Source organism: Pseudonaja textilis, chromosome 3 (assembly GCF_049901715.1).
Source record: "Pseudonaja textilis isolate UNSWEBS1 chromosome 3, rPseTex1.2, whole genome shotgun sequence".
Taxonomy (NCBI): Eukaryota; Metazoa; Chordata; class Lepidosauria; order Squamata; family Elapidae; genus Pseudonaja; species Pseudonaja textilis.
The window spans coordinates 13,507,285-13,525,258 of record NC_141992.1 but is presented as its reverse complement, the minus strand read 5'-3'; the positions used below and the strand labels follow the sequence as shown (position 1 = coordinate 13,525,258).

At 37.3% G+C, this 17,974-nt stretch overlaps 1 protein-coding gene across 4 annotated transcripts in view; it reads left to right on the top strand.

Moving 5' to 3' along the window:
- The window catches only part of LOC113434531 (cadherin-like protein 26), an 86,784-nt gene that overhangs the window by 27,193 nt on the left and 41,617 nt on the right, over positions 1 to 17,974 (top strand). Inside the window, exon 1 of one of the 4 annotated variants that reach the window (XM_026697771.2) lies at positions 15,996 to 16,214. The exons of the other annotated variants lie outside the window; for them this stretch is intronic. Coding sequence (XP_026553556.2) covers positions 16,158 to 16,214 — 57 coding nt within the window. The 5' untranslated portion in view covers positions 15,996 to 16,157. Of the gene's footprint in view, positions 1 to 15,995; positions 16,215 to 17,974 lie in introns of those variants that run through there. 4 annotated transcript variants of the gene reach the window in all.

Below are 17,974 nucleotides of genomic sequence, written 5' to 3'. Positions count from 1 at the left end.
AGAGGCCAGGCGAGGAGATGCGTGCCTTGATGTGAGTGATATTGAGTTGGCCGCACCCAGCCAATAACATGATCACCAAGCCATGCCCACCAACTAAGCCATGCCCACAGAACCGGTTGTTAAAAAAATTGTATCCCACCCCTGGTTTTAAGTAATAGTTAAAGTATTGCAGGCAACAGTATTGCAGGCAATTTTGGTAGACCCATCTACAAAGGAATCCTTTGAACTATAACTCTTCTAATTCTCAGTAGGTATGCTTAGCTGGGACTCAGGGTATTGAAGATAGATGATCAGAGTGTTATGCTGAGGGTGCTGTAATACACACTTTATGGTTGCCCAGAAATGAGCCTTGCTGGTTCACAGAAAGAAAGTGACATCAAAAAGAAATGAGAAAATCCCGAGGAAGTTTCCTCTCTGTTAGTATCTGAATAGCTCAAAGGCCCTATGATTAGAAAAACATAATTTTCTTATAAGCTGTAATACAAAAGAAGTGGGCATTCTGCGTATGGGAATTTAGCAGAAGTTATTCCTTTGTTTTCATTATGGCAGTGGATACAGTTTAGAAAATTCTGCTCGTAGTTTGAATGTTTATGAAAACATTTTCTTTTCTGGGAGAGTAGAGATGAAAGGTAACAGATTACTGTGTGTCCCATCTACCAGCCAGAAGAAGAACAAGAGGGATATAATCAAAATCAAGTGAGGTACTAATACCACTCTATAAAGCCTTAGTAATACTGCATCCAGCTATGGTCACCGCTATACAAAAAGTTGTTGAAACTCTAGAAAAGGTGCAGAGAAGACCAACCAGGATGATTAGGGGACTGGAGGCTAAAACATACAATGAACGGTTGCAGGAACTGGGCATGGCTAGTCTAGTGAAGAGAAGGACCAGGGGAGACATGATAGCAATATTTGAGGGGCTGCCACAGAGAGGAAGGGATCAAGCTATTTCCCAAAGCACCCAAAGGCCAAACAAGGAACAATGGAGGGAAACTGATCAAGGAGAGATTCAACCTAGAAATAAGGAAAAACTTTCTGACAGTGAGAACAATTAACCGATGGAACAGCTTGTCTTTGGACCAGAGGTGGTATTCAGCAGGTTCTGACCAGTTCTGGAGAACAGGTAGCAGAAATTTTGAGTAGTTCGGAGAACCAGCAAATACCACCTCTGACTGTCCCCGCCTCGTTCTATTCTCTGCCTCCTGAGTCCCAGCTGATCGTCTGGATCTTCTTTTGTTGCCCTGCACAGGAGAAAAGAGCTGGAAAGCAGGTTAGCAGGGTGGGGAGGGAATGGGATTTTCCAGTAACCTTCCCCTGCCATGCCCACCAAGCCAAGCCATGCTCACAGAACTGGTAGAAAATTTTTTTGAATCCCACCACTGCTTTGGACGTTGTGGGAGCTTCATCACTTAAGACTTTCAAGAAGAGATTGGCTTGCCATTTGTCAGAAATAGTGTAGGATCTCCTGCTTGGGCAGGGGGTTGGGCTAGATGACCTACAAGGTCCCTTCCAACTCTGTTAATCTGTTAAAGAGCCATCAGAACAAGGGACGAACAGTTGGGCCTAAACTGCATTTCAATAAGAACACTTGTTGTTTCTTTCTGGTCAAAATGTTTGTCCTTCTGCCTCCACCTTGTCATCTAACTGGAATCAAGATTTTTTAGACCGTCAGCCTTTGTCTCTTTTTAAATTGTTGTCCATCACTTTAGGAGAGAATGAGTGTATAAATATAGTGATTCAGGAAAGGAAATAAAGTAACAAATTATTTTATGACAACAGACCAAGTGTGCTTAATAAGCACAGGATGGAATCCGTTTGCAGTCCGCTAGCAAATTAAGGTTAATATTTTGGAATCCTTTTTTTTTTTAAATGAGGATTGGGAGGTTACGGGGCAAAATTGAATGCCTTAATTTTGCATGTGCTAAATTCACCCATTTTATGACTTCAAACTATTACATTCTAAAACATCAATTTTAGTGAGTCACAAACATCTCAGTGTGGCCTTTGAGCTGCTAGACCTTGTACAGCTCTGCAAACCCCAGAAATAAGAGAGAAGAGCAATAAAATTAGTGTGGAATTCTTGATGGAGTTTGGGATCTACTTTTGCCAATTTGGACAATTCCAGTGTTCCAAAGCACCCGTTAAATAATATTATTTAAATAATACAATATACATATAGTATTTATGTTATTTGTTCAGCAAAGGAGTCTTGATTACTTGCCAAAGATGCAGTTTACCCAATTTTGAAGTGTGTGGGAAAATCTGGGTGCCCCATATGTTTGAGAAGAATTTTAAAGTTTAAATATAAGATTATCTGTCAAACACTATGCTTCTTTTTTGCAGCCATTATTTAAGAGAGATAGTATTTCATCCTGCACATATAGGTTGAGTGAGGTTCATTCAGTGTTTGTGGCAACGGTTCAGTAGCCTGTTCCCAATCACTCAACACCAATTATTTCCTCATCCTCGTGATGTGATTTAAATTTATTTCCAGTTGAATGGCTAATGCTAACTGACATTATCAAGATCACTAGATGGTTTCTGCATTTAAAGGGCATCCAGAAGGTGTTGGCACTACAGAATTAAAAAGAGCAAATTAAATGGTAGGGAGAACAGGCACTTTCCATGCAAATTTTTTCATAAGGAAACCTACTCAATATGGTTACTAAAATACCTCATTTTCTGAATTTTCAAATACATTGAGTATTTGGAAATTATTGAGTATATAGAATTCACACAGCACAGTAAGCCACAAAAAAATGAGCCATATTAACACTAATGAAACTTAGCATGCCATATAAACTTGACAGATCCTAACTTGATGTGCTTTATATCGGTAATGTAAATTATCTGAATGTAACTACTTTCTCATTCATGCCAAAGTGGATTTTGATTTGATTTGTTTACTTAATGGAGATGGCAGATATTGCACGGCATTGCCAGAATATTCTCAAATTCTGTCTCACCATTTCCTGAAACTACAAGAATCACACAAACAAAACTGATCATGCGAGCCGTTTTCTTAAGGGTGATAAAATAATGCCTTTACCAATGTTTCGTAGAAAATCTGCTCCAACAAGTCAAGGGAAGCAGTTAATAGTGCAACCACTATTGGCTCAGGTTTGAAGAGTCTTTGAAAACAACTGACTATGAAAGATAGAGATGGGGAAGAACAGTCGTAAAAAATAGAGGCACAAAGGAGGGCACAAAGCGAGACGTGTTTTGGCTTGCTGACAATGCTTGAATTAAAACACACTCCCTTTATGAAATTACTTGCCTAGTTATTTTTCAGCCACTGAAAGCAGAGAGTCTACCAGAACAAAGGTATATAGTCATATTTCTGAGATTTGGTAGCAAAATGCCCAACTTTTTTTAAAACAAACTTTATTGATTATAGAACTAAAACACATACACAACACACACAAAAAAGAAAAAGGAAAAAAGAAAATGATTAAAAACTAACAATTCTACTATCGACAGTCTATGGTGCCTTGTTTGTTATCAATATTGGTGATATATTTACAAATACATCTTATTGCGAATATATAATTACTACCTCTTTTACATTTTACGTTGTTTACTAATATATTTTCTATTTTTGTTCTATCCAATCATACCAGCATTCCCAGCTTCTATAATATTCCGATGTTTCTTTTTCCTTAAGTGCTAAGTTTAACTTATCTATCTAAGGTTAACTTATCTATCTCTGCACAGGCTGTTATCTTCTGAATAACCATTTCCTCTGTTGGAATACCTGCTTGTTTCCAACACTGGGCAAAGGTTATTCTGGCTGCAGTAAGAATGTGCAGTATTATATATTTGACTTTTTTAGAAATTTGTCTGTTAAATATCCCCAATAGGAAGAATTCTGGTTTTAATTCAATTTGCTCCGCCATTATTTCCTCTAACCTTTTAAATTCTGTGCCAGTATCTTTGGGCTTCAGTGCAGGACCACCACATGTGAAAGAATGTTCTGTGTTTCTTTTTACATTTCCAGCAATTCGGATTCATGTTAGGAGGGCGAGAGATGCCATCTATAATACATTTTATAGGCATTTTCTTTATATGTTGCTGATTTTGTAATTTTATTATTCCTTGTCCAGATCTTTTCCCATTCTAATAATGTAATGCTACGTCTTATGTTTCTACTCCAAGCTATCATGTTGCCTTTGACTACTTCCTCTTCTAATTCCATTTCTAATAAGTAATTGTAAAATTTAGTTATATTTTTTTTATCTGGACCTAATAGGTTTTTATCTAATTGTTGTGCCTTAGTATAAATTCCAAAATTTTTCTTGTCCTGGCTATATCTATTTTGAATTTGCAAATAAGCCCACCGGTCAACTTGTAGCCCTTGTTCTTGGAGATCTTGCCATGATTTTCAACTTCTTGTGCATCAAGAAGGTCTTTGTATTTTATCATTTTATTAAGATCTAGATTATTTGGATGTATCATCACCTCCATCATTGAGATCCAGATTGGGATTTTTAAATAATGTGTTTTTTTTTATTTTGTTCCAATTAGCCAATAAGGAATCTTTAATTATATGTCCGTGGAAATACTTCTGCTTAATTTTTCCAGTGTCCCATAAAAATGTGTGCCATCCCCTCTGTAAATCATGGCCTTCTAAAAATAAAATCCTTTTATTTGACAGATTTACCGACTCTTTCAACCAAAGTAAGGAGGCTACACTATAGTATAATTCCCAATTTGGGAGTGCCATACCTCCCCTGCTCTTCATAGCTTGCATTGCCTTTAGGTTTATCCTCGGGTTTTTTCCCTTGCCAGATAAATTTGGTAATTATCTTGTTAAGTTCCAAGAAGTAATTTTTATGTATTTTTATTGGTATTGTTTGGAATAAGTAAATAAATTTGGGCAGAATATTCATTTTTATAGTGGCAATCCTCCCTAATAAGGAGATTTGCAATTTAGCCCATATCTCTAAATCTTTTTTGACTTGCTGTAATAATTTATTATAATTATTTTCCATTAGAGTTTTGCATTGAGCTGTCAACCAAATTCCTAAGTATTTAACTTTTTTTACTATTTGTAATCCCATTATCCTTTCCAATTTTAATTTTTGTTTTTCTGTTAAATTTTTAGTTATTAATTTCAGTTTTTCCCTATTAATTTTAAGTTAATTAATTTTAAGTTCCCCGAATTGATCTAACTCTTTCAGTAGTTCTTGATCTGTTTCAGTTGGTTCCTCTATGAAAAATACCATATCGTCCGCAAATGACTGGAGTTTATATTTTTCTTTTTTAATTTTTAGTCCTTTTATTCCTGGGTTCTGTCTAATTCGTGTAAGCAATGTTTCCAAAGATAATATGAAGAGCAGGGGAGATAATGGACATCCCTGCCTGACTCCTTTCTCTATTTTTATTGAGTGCGTGTACTCTCCATTAATTATAATATTCACCTTTTGTGAATCATAAATTGTAGTCACAATGTTTTCAAATTTAGTGCCTAAATTCATATTGTAAATTTGTTGGATTAGGAATTGCCAATTTAGATTGTCAAAGGCCTTCTGTGCATCCAAGAATACAAGGGCTATTTGTATTTCTGGATGGGCTTCATAGTATTCCAAAACATTTAATACTATTCTTAAATTGTTCCTAGTTTGTCTATTAGGAAGAAATCTGTTTTGATCTTTATGTATATATTCATTCAATATTTTTTTCAATCTAACTGCTATAATTGTGGTAAATATTTTATAATCAGTATTTAACAGGGAAATTGGTCTATAATTTTGTATAATTCATAAATCTGAATCTTCTTTCGGAATCAACTATATCAGTGTCTCCTTCCATGAATCTGGCATTCTTGCTGCTTGTAAAACCTCATTATATACTTCCACCATGAGAGGTCCTATTTCTTCTCCTATTTTCTTATAAAGTTCCCCTAGTATCCCGTCGGGTCCTGGGGTTTTATTGTTCTTTTGGTTTTCTATTGCTGCTTTTAACTCGGGCCACGTAATATCTCTAATTAACATTTCCTTCATCTCCTCCTTGAATATTTTATCTTTAGTAATACCCAAATAGTTTCTTATCATGTTCTCATTTACCTCCTTCTTTTTATAAAGATCTTCAAAAAATTTACATGCAATTTCTTTTTTCTGTTCTATCCCTTGTTGGGCATCCCCGTTCTCATCTATTAATTGGTAGATCAATCTTTTTTGTTTTTGTTTTTTAAGTTTATAGGCCAACCACCTTCCTGGTTTATTGGCCTGTTCAAAAAATATCTATCTGGCTGTATTCAACTTTGAAACCATTCCTTCTTGTTCGATTAAATTTAATTTATGTTTAGTTATTATCATCTGTTTTTTCAATTTGCAATCTTTTGGGGTGGCAAAACACCCAACTTTTGATGGAACCATTTGGGCTGTTGCCAAGTAGTTTGAAAGGTTAAGATGCAGAGATGTGTCATGGGTTCTTTTGGGTTGAATACCAGTAATCCGACTGACCCAAACTTAGTAGACATAAAACAAAGGAAACAGGAAAATGGGGTTTTAGTATCTCCTTTCAATCATTTCACATGCTAGCAAGGTCATGCTCAAAATCTGACGAGGTAGGCTTCAGCAATATCTGAACCAACAACCATGAGAAGTACAAGGTGGGTCTGAAAGAGGTAGGGGAACTAGAAATCAAATTGCCAACATTGGCGGGATTATGGAGAAAGCAAGGAAGAAAACTTTTGCTACAGTAAAACCTTTGATTGAGTGGATAACAACAAACCGTAGCAAATTGTTAAAGAGATGGGAGTAAACTTGGTCACCTTCCCTGTCTTCTGAGAAACATGTACGTACATATGTATTTATGTATGTATGTATGTATACATGCATGCATGCATGTGGGTCAAGAAGCAACAATTAGAACTAGACATGGAACAACTGATTGGTTTAAAATAGGAAAAAGAGCACAACAAGGCTGTAAATTGTCACCTTGCTTATTTAACATATTGCAGAGTACATCATGTGAAATGCTGGGCTGGACAAGTCAGAATTAAGATTGTCAGGATAAATCTTGACAACCTTGGATATGCAGACAATACCTCTCTAATGGCAGAAAGTAAAGAGGAACTGAAGTTCCTCCTGATGAGAGTGAAAGAAGAGAGTGCAAAAGTTAACTTGAAACTCAACGTTATATAAATTAAGATCATGGTATCTGGTCCCATCACTTCCTGGCAAATAGAAGAGGAAGAAATGGAAGCAGTGACAGATTTAATTTTCTTGGGCTCCAAGATCACCGCAGATGGTGACTGCAGCCATTGAATTAAAAGACACTTGCTCCTGGGGAGGAAAGCTATGGCAAACCTAGACAGCATATTAAAAAGTAGAGATATCATCTTGCCAACAAAGTTCTATATACTGTAGTTAAAGCTATAGTTTTCCCAACAGTAATGTATGGCTATGAGAGTTGGACCATAAGGAAGGTAGTGTGCCAAATAATTGATGCTTTTAATTGTAGTGTTGGAGAAGACTTGAGAGTCCCTTGGACTGCAAGGAGATCAAATCAGTCAATCCAAAAGGAAATCAATCCTGAATGTTCTTTGGAAGGAGAAATAGTGAAGCTGAAGCTCAAATATTTTGACAACCAAATGAGAAGAGAAAAAGACCCTGATGTTGGGAAAAACTGAAGGCAAAGAAGAAGGTGATAGCAGAGGATGATTTGGTTAGATACTGGTAGTATCATCAACACAATAAACATGAATTTGGGCAAACTCTGGAAGACAGGAGTGTGTGTTGTGGCCTATGGGATCATGAAAACTCAAACATGACTTAACAGCTGAACAATACACTTTTACTTATCTCGTAAACAATTGACAAATAAATAAAATAAATAAAATAAATAAATAAAACAATGTCTCCTATTAGTGGCTGGGAGGGGGAGACTTTTATTTTACACAAGCAAAGTTTAGCAAATGAACAAAAGACCAAAGGAATTGTAAATTATAAATGTCTTCAACTAGTTCATAAATAATACAATTATTTTCTGTTTTAACTATTTTCTACACTCTCTTTAACTATACATTGTCTTAATTTCTCTATATGTCACTTAATTTCACCATAGCATTCGATTCTATATCTCTAACAGATTTGTTTATAGTTATTTTTGATATTTCTACTGGCACTCTCTCTAGAAATACACTACCTTTTTCTACAAAGTTCAATCTGTCTTTCATGTTTTTCTGGTTTCTATTTTTTTAAAATTTCTTTTCTGTCAAAGCTTTGACTTTTTTCTTCATCTTTTTTTCCTTTTTGCTCCTGACTAGGCTTCTTGATTCTTTTCCTCTTCTCACAAATCTTTGTTCCATCTGAGGGAAACAGCTTGAAGAACTGTTCTTTCAAGTCAGGTCTGAGGGAAAGAAAAAACATGTCTCTCTTTCCTTAGTGTTCTCAGTTGCTTCTCCTTTCCAGTTGCACCTTTCTCATTAGGGCAGTCGATTTTTAATTTCCCTCTTAATTTGATTCCTGGGATTTGCTCTTGTTTTTTTAATCCAACCTCTTTCTCATGAGGCTGCAGGCAGCCATTGTGTACATAAGTACAATATGCATGTATTGTATATGCATGTTTTTATTTATTTCCCACTTTTATTAGTTTTATAAATAATTCAAGGCAGTAAACATATTCAACATACCTTCCTCCTTCTCTCCTGACTAATGCTCCTGTTTGATTGGTGGATGCTATTTGACTGGCAGCTGCTATTTGATTGGCAGCTGGGTCATCTTGACAACCAGGGAAGAGCCAAGAAGAGAGGGAAGAAGGAGCACAGGTGCTTATTATGCCTTCAGGCAGCCATCTTTCCACAGAATATTCCATCTGAAAATTCTCCCATCTTCATCCTTAAAATCTACTAAAAGGACAAAAAATGGCTCATGTTTGCACATTTGGAAAGAAAATGAAAATGAAAATATCAGCCATGCCTACATATAACAGAATAGAATAGAATAGAATAGAATAGAAGAGAAGAGAAGAGAAGAGAAGAGAAGAGAAGAGAAGAGAAGAGAAGAGAAGAGAAGAGAAGAGAATTCTTTATTGGCCAAGTGTGATTGGACACACAAGGAATCTGTTTTTGATGCATAAGCTCTCAATGTACATAAGGAAAAAAATAAAATACATTCATCAAGAATCATAAGATACAACACTTAGTGATAGTCATAAGTTACTAATAAGTAATCAAATCATACTAGGGAACAATAAAACAATATAAATTGTAACAATACAAGCAACACGATTATAGTCATAAGTTGGAAGAGATAGCTAATAGGAAGGATGACAAGAATATTAGTAATATAGTCTTACTAATTAGTTTGACAGTGTTGTGGGAATTAGTTGTTTAGCAGAGTGATGGCATTCGGGAAAAAACTGTCCTTGTGTCTAGTTGTCCTGGTGTGCCCGATAGCATCGTTTTGAAGGTAGAAGTTGAAACAATTTATGTCTAGGATGTGAGGGCTGTAGATAATTTCACATTTATAAATTTCACATTTTCATTCTTTATTCTAGAAAACTGTCCTTCAGATTGACGATTGATTGATTTGTTTTCTTGATTTTGCTCTTGAATTTTCTTTTGGAAACCAAGTACCTCCTCTTACTTCCCCCCCCCCGCCCCCATCTATTCTCTGCCTCCCGAGTCCCAGCTGATCGGCTGGGTGTTCTTTCATTGCCCTGCACAGGAGAACGGAGCTGGAAAGCAGGTTAGTGGGGTGGGGAGGGAATGGAGATTTTACAGTATCCTTCCCCTGCCACACCCACCAAGCCACACCCACCAAACCACACCACGCCCAACAAACCACTCCCACAGAACTAGTAATAATTTTTTTTAATCCCTCCACAGCAAGGAGTGGGCTCTTAACACACTTGGGACCACAGACCTGGGCACACAACTAAGTCTTCATGGCCTTACAAAAGGCCAATAGGGCCCCGTTCATCCTGAGACCTAAAGGCAGTAGAAAGCAGGGACTACGGTAAAGAATATAAATGCTGCCATGAGCTTCTGAATGAAAGGTGAAATTTCAATCAAATAAATAAATAGAATCAACCTGAAGTTCCCAATTGAACTAATTGTAAATTTGAACCTGGTCTTCATCCATCTTTAATCAGTTCCCTTGAATTGAAGGTTGCAAGTAGGGCCTCGTTGATCCTGAGACCTAAAGGCAGTAGAGAGCAGGGACTACGGTAAAGAATATAAATGCTGCCATGAGCTTCTGAATGAAAGGTGAAATTTCAATCAAATAAATAAATACAATAGAATCAACCTGAAGTTCCCAATTGAACTAATTGCAAATTTGAACCTGGTCTTTATCCATTAATCCAGTCTTAACTTGAATTCTCTGTAGGTTGCAAGATACAAGTCTAAATATCTTGGATCCACTTTCTTAGAAGAGGCCTCCCAGGATTATCAACCAGACTCTATTGATGATCGGGTGAGAACTCTCAGACCCAACCCATGATAGCCAGAAAGAAAGAGCCCTAACTTTGGTTTGCAAACTCAACCATGATGGTGGTGGAAAAGTTCAATGTCCTCCTGGATAAACTACCTTTTTGTTGCCTGGGGACCTCAACTTCTGCAGGGGAGGTTGGCATTATCCTTACTACCTTTATGTCACCAGTTTTTACCTGAAATTTAGGTATTTATTAATGTTTTGTTGTATTTTGTTTGATGTTGTGTGCCTTCCAGAATCCTGTGGGACTGGGGAAGGTTATATAAGCACTGTGAAATGAACAATTACTTTCCCTGAATGAGACAAAATCTGAGTAACAATTCCTCCCTACAGTAATTGTTAGGAATGTAAGTCACCTAACAGTTATTTGGGTTGGAAATATATAAACTAGGATAGACATTTTAATACTATGTCTTTAAGAGCATGCTAAAACTGTAATTGGGTGTGGTTTCTCAAATGGCCATAAGATGGAGCCAGAAACCTGGGTTGTTTAGTCTCAGAGTAGTCTCAGTGAGTTTCTGTTCCTTTCTGTTGGAGAGAGTTGCCATTCTTCCTAATGACTGTTACTGATCGTTGATATAAGTCTGTTACTGAACTGTTTTTATACTGGACTTTGATATTTGCATTATCCCTGGACTGGACACTGACTGATTTAACTGTGAATGTTTGGACTGTGCTTGTTTGGACTTTGCTTAAATGTTTATTGGAAGTAAAAACCTACATTTACTGTACAGTGTATCTGTGTGCTGTTTGTGTGTTATTCTTCACCACTCTCACTACGTCTCCCTGTATGCGCTCATTCTCCTAACAGGGAATTACCTCAACAATAATCACATTAAAGACACATCATCCTCTCTTTCACAATCCATTACAGATCAATATTTTTTGATGGCTCATCAATGATATGGTTCACCCTTAGTGTTGTCCCTTTGGGGGTCAGGTAGAATTTTAACATGATCTACTAGCTTCCAATATAAATCGAAAGGGAGATGGGTGGTTAAGAAATATGAAATATAAATAAATAAGTAAATATATAAATGTCTTCAGACTAGCTCCATACTTAAACAGGCACATTATACAGAGAAGTAGCAGTAAAATTAAATAGTGTTGAAGAGCAGAGAAATGCCAGCAGCAATAAAGGTACCACTTTCCTCCACTATTAAAGCGCCTATCTGGTCAATTTCCAGTTGAGGTTCAGGTGCCTTGTGACTATTTCTGTCTGTCTTGGTGCCTCCTACATGCTAAGCTCCTGGGTAAAATGGTTCAGAAAAGAATCCTACATTTGGAGTCTCTTTGCTTCGTTCATATCTCAAAAGTGTTTTTCTGTTTTCTTGGAATTTAAGGGCAACTATAAATTAACCTTAAATAGAGACAAACTTATCTCACATACATCCTGCCAGATTTCTGAAATTGTAAATGGTTACTGATTAAGAATAGTCGCACTTCCACCTTTCACCCTCTAGTACACCCCCACCCCCAACAAATCTTTCATGGAAGTTTGCAGCAAAAATGAAACTTTAATCAAGTTATGAACTGGTAGTGACTAAGCGCAATTACGCTGAACAGATATCAAATTCATTTTCATGTTCAGTTTTGCTCTGCATGAGATAAATACTCTTTTATGGGAATTATGCTACTCGGGTTTGTAATTTCAGATTATGAATATATTGAAAAGGAATGGGAAAACTATAATTGTTTCCATATCTAAAGAGTAACAACTATGTGGGAAAGATTTTCCTGGCTGCTCCTTGTGAACGGCATTGAACTGTGTATTATTAATATATTATTGCGCTTGGTTTATTTTTCACACAGGCAGGCATACATGTTGAATAGATGAAAATCATGTTTTAAATGATCTAGAATTTAAAGCCTTTTCTAAGAAAGTGTTAGGGTCCATTCAGGGTGGGTAGAATATATTAGCAATAGCACTTAGACTTATATACTGCTTTATAATGCTTCACAGCCCTCTCAAAGTGGTTTACAGAGTCGCATATTGCCCCCAACAATCTGGGTCCTCATTTTACCCACCTCAGAAGGTTGGAATTGCTCCTTATCTGCCTAGATTGGCAGTATACCTTTTTAGACAATTGAAATATATGGAGAACTACTATAATATCAGTTATTGACTGTATATAGGTATGTATGTATTTAGTTATTTAAACATTTTTATGGTTGACAAAATCAGAAATGAGGAGGTGATAAGCCAAGGGAAATAATCAAAACCATAAAAAGTGAAAGTTAGAATATTTTGGACATGTGATGCGACACCCAGAAAAATACTGCATACTTCATTTATTCCTCTGAGGAAAGATTGAAGGCAAATGAAGTCCAGGCAGAAGAAGAACATCAATATCTAAGGGACTGGTTTGGACAAAACTCAACAGCACTTTCTCATGCGGTTGTTATAAAAACATGATCGCCAATGTCCGATGATGAATATGGAAGAAGGAGAAGAAGGAGGAGGAGGAGGAGGAGGAGGAGGAGGAGAAGAAGAAGAAGAAGAAGAAGAAGAAGAAGAAGAAGAAGAAGAAGAAGAAGAAACATTTTTGTTGTCATTCATCTTGTAAAATAGAACTCTGGGTGGCTCCCAACAATAATACAATTGCAAACAAGACAAAATAACAAAAGAAAAACAACTCTGGTGCTTAATCCATTATCTTCATTAATTCATCTATGTTCTCCCCAAATTCCAACCTTACTATCTCAATGCTTGGGGAATGTAGCACCCTATAGCAACTTGCACTAAGTTACTTGTTTTCAGATGCAATAGACTATTACCCTAGCCATGGTCAATGTTATAACTAATTATTCAGTTATTCAGGCCAGGTATATTTGCAACCGAATATCATTCCAGAAACTCAATTCCACATCTAGGAAGTAAATAGCAGCAGAAGCTTCTTGCGTTCAACACCACTAGATTCATTGCTTTCTTGAAGCCAGGAATCTAGATGGAAGATCTGCTGAGTGCAGAACATGGGAGCCAAGTCTTAGATATTTGTCTAGGTTTTTTCTTCCATTCATTTAAGTCAATGGAATTTTGGTTGTTTGATGCTTAGGTGGTGGAGCCATCTATTAAAAGAGGGCAAGAGAGGGCATTTCTTCCAAGTTAAATTCCAGGAGGAAAAAAAAAATGAGGAAATGGACTTTGAAAGTGCAGATGGAAGGACAGGTCCAAGGGAGGTTTAGAACCCAAACTTGGCACTACCTCTTCCTTCAAAAGGAGCCAGATTAAGAATATTTGGATATGCTTGAATTGAAGGAATGTAGTGAATTTGTAAAAATAAGTAAATCTGTTAAAATGTATGTTATATTATTAAATAAATCTATTTGTTCCTTGGTCTCTGGGCTAACCAAAGGTCTTTATCTTTTCCATGTTCTACCCAGTTATGTAGCTTTACAGACTTAGGGAATTTTCACACTAATAAAAGAAATTAGTGATGGTGGCAGCAGAAGAAAGAATAATAATAATTTAAAAAAACACAGGCCATTTTACTTTCAACCTCAAAAATTGGGGACATCTAATCAAACAATTTAGTCTGGAGTGAAAAATTATTACTTTCTCAATTGCTATCTTCAGCCATTGCTGTGTTAGAGTGACAAGTTTGGGAATGGTGTTTCTATTGGGTGGACTATTGTTGGTATTTGAAATAAGATCCAGAACTTGTGCTACCAGGTGTTGGCATCTTGCCAAGGCACTTAGCACTACAAAGAGGTGTGATCTACCTTGCTTAGCAAATCAACATAAAATGTTTTAGGAGGAGCCACTAGGAAACAAGGCAACTGGTAAAATGAAGGGCTTTTTTTTTCATCTCTCAACTCCACCCTAGATACTGTGATTGGAGTGACAGTCTTTACAATTTCAGTGAGTAAGTCTTTAACATTTCAATGAGTAATTCATCTGAAAAGATAAAATGATCAACATAAACATCAAAAATTACCTATGCTATATATTGAAAACAACAAATATAAATTCCAGTAAAGTATGCAAACTATCTTTCCAACATAATGATGTTCAAACTGTCTGGTCCTTAGAATCACTCTGATTTAAGAGCAAATGTTCTTACTTTTTTTCTACAGATGTTCTATCCTAAATTTGGACAGGGCTACTGGCACACTGGAGAAAGAGACTGGGACCAGCTAGAATTATGTGAAGGTACAGATTTGTAATGGATGAATTCAAATGTGACTGTTTCACTTGCTGTTTCCAAACTTTCAAAAATCTGTTCTGCTTTAGCTTCATTGGATAAAAATACTACTTCACGTCTATGACTGTATCTGGTTTTCTCTTATGGCTGCTTAGAATCCACAACTGATCTTACATGTGATATATGGTACGTGTGTGTGTATGAGTCTGGTTTACTTCTATCAGCCTAACTGTGAAGGTTTTAGTTGGATTCCATTTATTGCTTATTCCAGTCAAATAGCTGTATCCTCCTTATCTTGAGTAATCCAGATTTTATCCAAGCAATTGAATGAATTGATTGCACTTGTCTTCTTCAATCTTCTGAATAGATTTATTATTTTTTATAAAAACAGTGAAGGCAAATTACAAAACAAAGGGAATCCTGTGTTATCTCCCTCATGGGCAAAATCATTCTACTTAGTTCAATATATAAAATTATTCCCAGTTTTATCTAAAGAATGACACAAGATATTTTTGAAGAATGTCAAAAACAAGGTATTTTTCCATAGAACTATTTATTATGTGACATTACAGTAATGTGTACTGTAACTGTAATGAGATGCTAGTGTTTAATAATTAAGTTCAACTACCAACAGTAAAGGAAATACACTGAACAGTGAAGAAATACACTGCAGACTAGCACCCAATACAGCACCCATGAATGCCCTGGAAAAGATATTCAAATGCCATGACGTATTTAGATCAGAACTGTGAAAGTCATCACTGTAACACAGCATGGAAGAAAAAGTCAAAATATAGGATTGACATTTTTGAACTTGGTACTGGAGAAGACCCAACTCTCTGGAAAAGGCTGTCATGATGCCAAAGATGAAAGAAATAAAGAAAAGAGGACTGCAGCAACATGGATAAACTGTTACAGTTGCAATGAACACACCACTGGAAGACATGAAAACCCAGATTAGGAATACGAGCATATTGGGAGAAATCTATTTTATGTGGTTACTAGGAGTTCAAAAAATAACTCGATGGCACATCATCAGTCAACCAAAAAAGTTTAGTCTTGCGTGGATAAGTACTAGAGAACTAAATTACTACTGTTTAGTAATATGGAAAGACTGTCTGCTCATTATGCTTTTTTTTTCCTGTAAAAAAACAACAAAAAAAGCTACTTCCCAATGATTTGCTAATTTCTAAATCGGTTTTACTTTAAAAAAAAAAACTTACTTTCCAACTTTTACTTTGATTCTTGCTTTAACCCAAAGCAAACAACAAGAACCTGCCAAATGGCTGCAGTGGATTCCTCAGTGGGAAGGCGGAGTAAAAAGAAGCCGAGGTACTACATTTCCTTAAACCGTAGCTGTTGCCAAGACAATCAGGCAAAAAAAAAGGACAGGGAGGGGCACGATCCTTGAGTCCGGCGAGCAGCGTTTCCTCTCTCTCTTTCTCTCTCTGTTTCCCGCCCCTCTTTAGCAGGTGGCCAGTTTAAAATCTCAGCGCACCTTCGTTGACTTTCCAGTCGAGCGCGCTGCCCCGGAGTATCCGCCAGCCTCTCTCGGCCTCCAAAGCCCACGATGCCGGCTTCGTCCCAGGGCAAGTGGGGCTCTACCGCCGCGCGTTTCCTCCTGGCGGTATGGAAGGGGAAGGGATGGGGGGAGGCGGGGAGGGAATCGGGGAGCAGATCCTGATGCTGGAGCCCCATGATGGGCAGTTTGCCCGCCGCAGCTGCTTGTGTTCTGGGCAGCACCAGCCAGGAGGGGTTCCCTTGTGGAACACGCGAGACTCTGGACTGAGAACCCCCTTTTCCAGGCAAAGTCTCGGCTAGCTGCAGGTGGCTTCCCTTCTTTCACTTTGTGCGCTGTTGACCTTGGCAACCCGGGATGAGAGTCTGTAGAGATTCTTAGTCATTCAGGAGGCAACTGGACTTCCTTTTTCTTTTGAAGACTTTTAGCTATACAATTTTGGGATGAATACCCTTTGAAAGGTGTGGGAATAGGAATGGATTTCCAGAGGAAAAATTGCAGACTACAGGAACCAGGAGCACCACTCATGTGACCCTGAGGACACAAATAAACCTCCAAGTGCTTCAACAACCCTCTAAAAGAACGAAAATGACCAGCTGTCTGCAAGGAATATAAATCCTTCCATTCCCCACCATCCTGTCAGAGCTGAAGAAACTTCTTGGAGGAGAAGAGAAACTTCCTCAAAAGAAAAAAAAAACCAAGAAAATCCAGTTGCCTCCTGAAAAAACACCTTTGGGACTGGAATATGCCTGGTGTGTGTGTGTGTGTGTGTGTGTGTGTGTGTGTGTGTGTGTGTTTGTGTTGTCCACTTCTTAAAAACTTCCAGTGTTGGAACAACTTCTGGAGGCAAGTTGTTCCACTGATTAATTGTTCTAACTGTCAGGAAATTCCTCCTTAATTCTAAATTGGTTTTCTCCTTGATTAGTTTCCACCCGTTACTTCTTGTCCTGCCTTCAGGTGCTTTGGAGAATAGCTTGACTCCCTCTTCTTTGTGGCAGCCCCTGAGATATTGGAACAATGCTATCATGTCACCCCTAGTCCTGCAACCCAGTTCTGCAATACCCAGTTCTGCAACCGTTCTTTATACTGTATGTTTTTATGTTTTATGTTTATATGTTTTAGCCTGCAGTCTCCTAATCATCTTTGTTGCTCTTCTCTTCACTCTTTCTAGAATCTCAACATCTTTATTACATCATAAAATATCAAAGGGTAAACTTAATGAATAAACCAAACAAAAGAGAAAGAAATTAAGATATCAGATATTATCAGATATTAACTGATAAACAAGTTAAACGAACTAAAGATAATGTATTTTATATTCTCATTTTTATGTTGGTCACCTCAAGTTAATATACAAAACCAATGTTTCTGTCTCCTGTCTTCCCCATCAGAAACATCCTATGAGGTGAGCTGGGTTGAGTACATCCCATTCATATTTTCTTCTAAGACTGATTAGATGGCTGAATCTTCTGCTGCAAAAAAAATCTAATTGGAGAGCATGATTGATGACTTGGCTATGGACGTTTTTTCGTTGGATGATACACCCAGAGGGGTGGGGGGAAAACCAGGATAAAGGGTGACAGTGAATTACGTATCTCAGAGTTGGCTATGCCCAGATTAGCACCCGATGTAGAATGTTACCTTCAAATAAATCCTCTTTGGTTTTGGGAGTGTGGCTCAAGGGTCATGATTTAATTGGAGTAACTGCCGGAACCCTGACACTCTGCCCTAATGATATCTTCCAACAACCAGTTTACCAAACTGCTTAGAAAGTTAACAACCGGTTCACCTGAAATGGTGTCAACTGGCTGAATCCCACCGCGGAATCCCTCCCTACCTGGAGAAGAAGGACGGACTTCAAAAGGAAC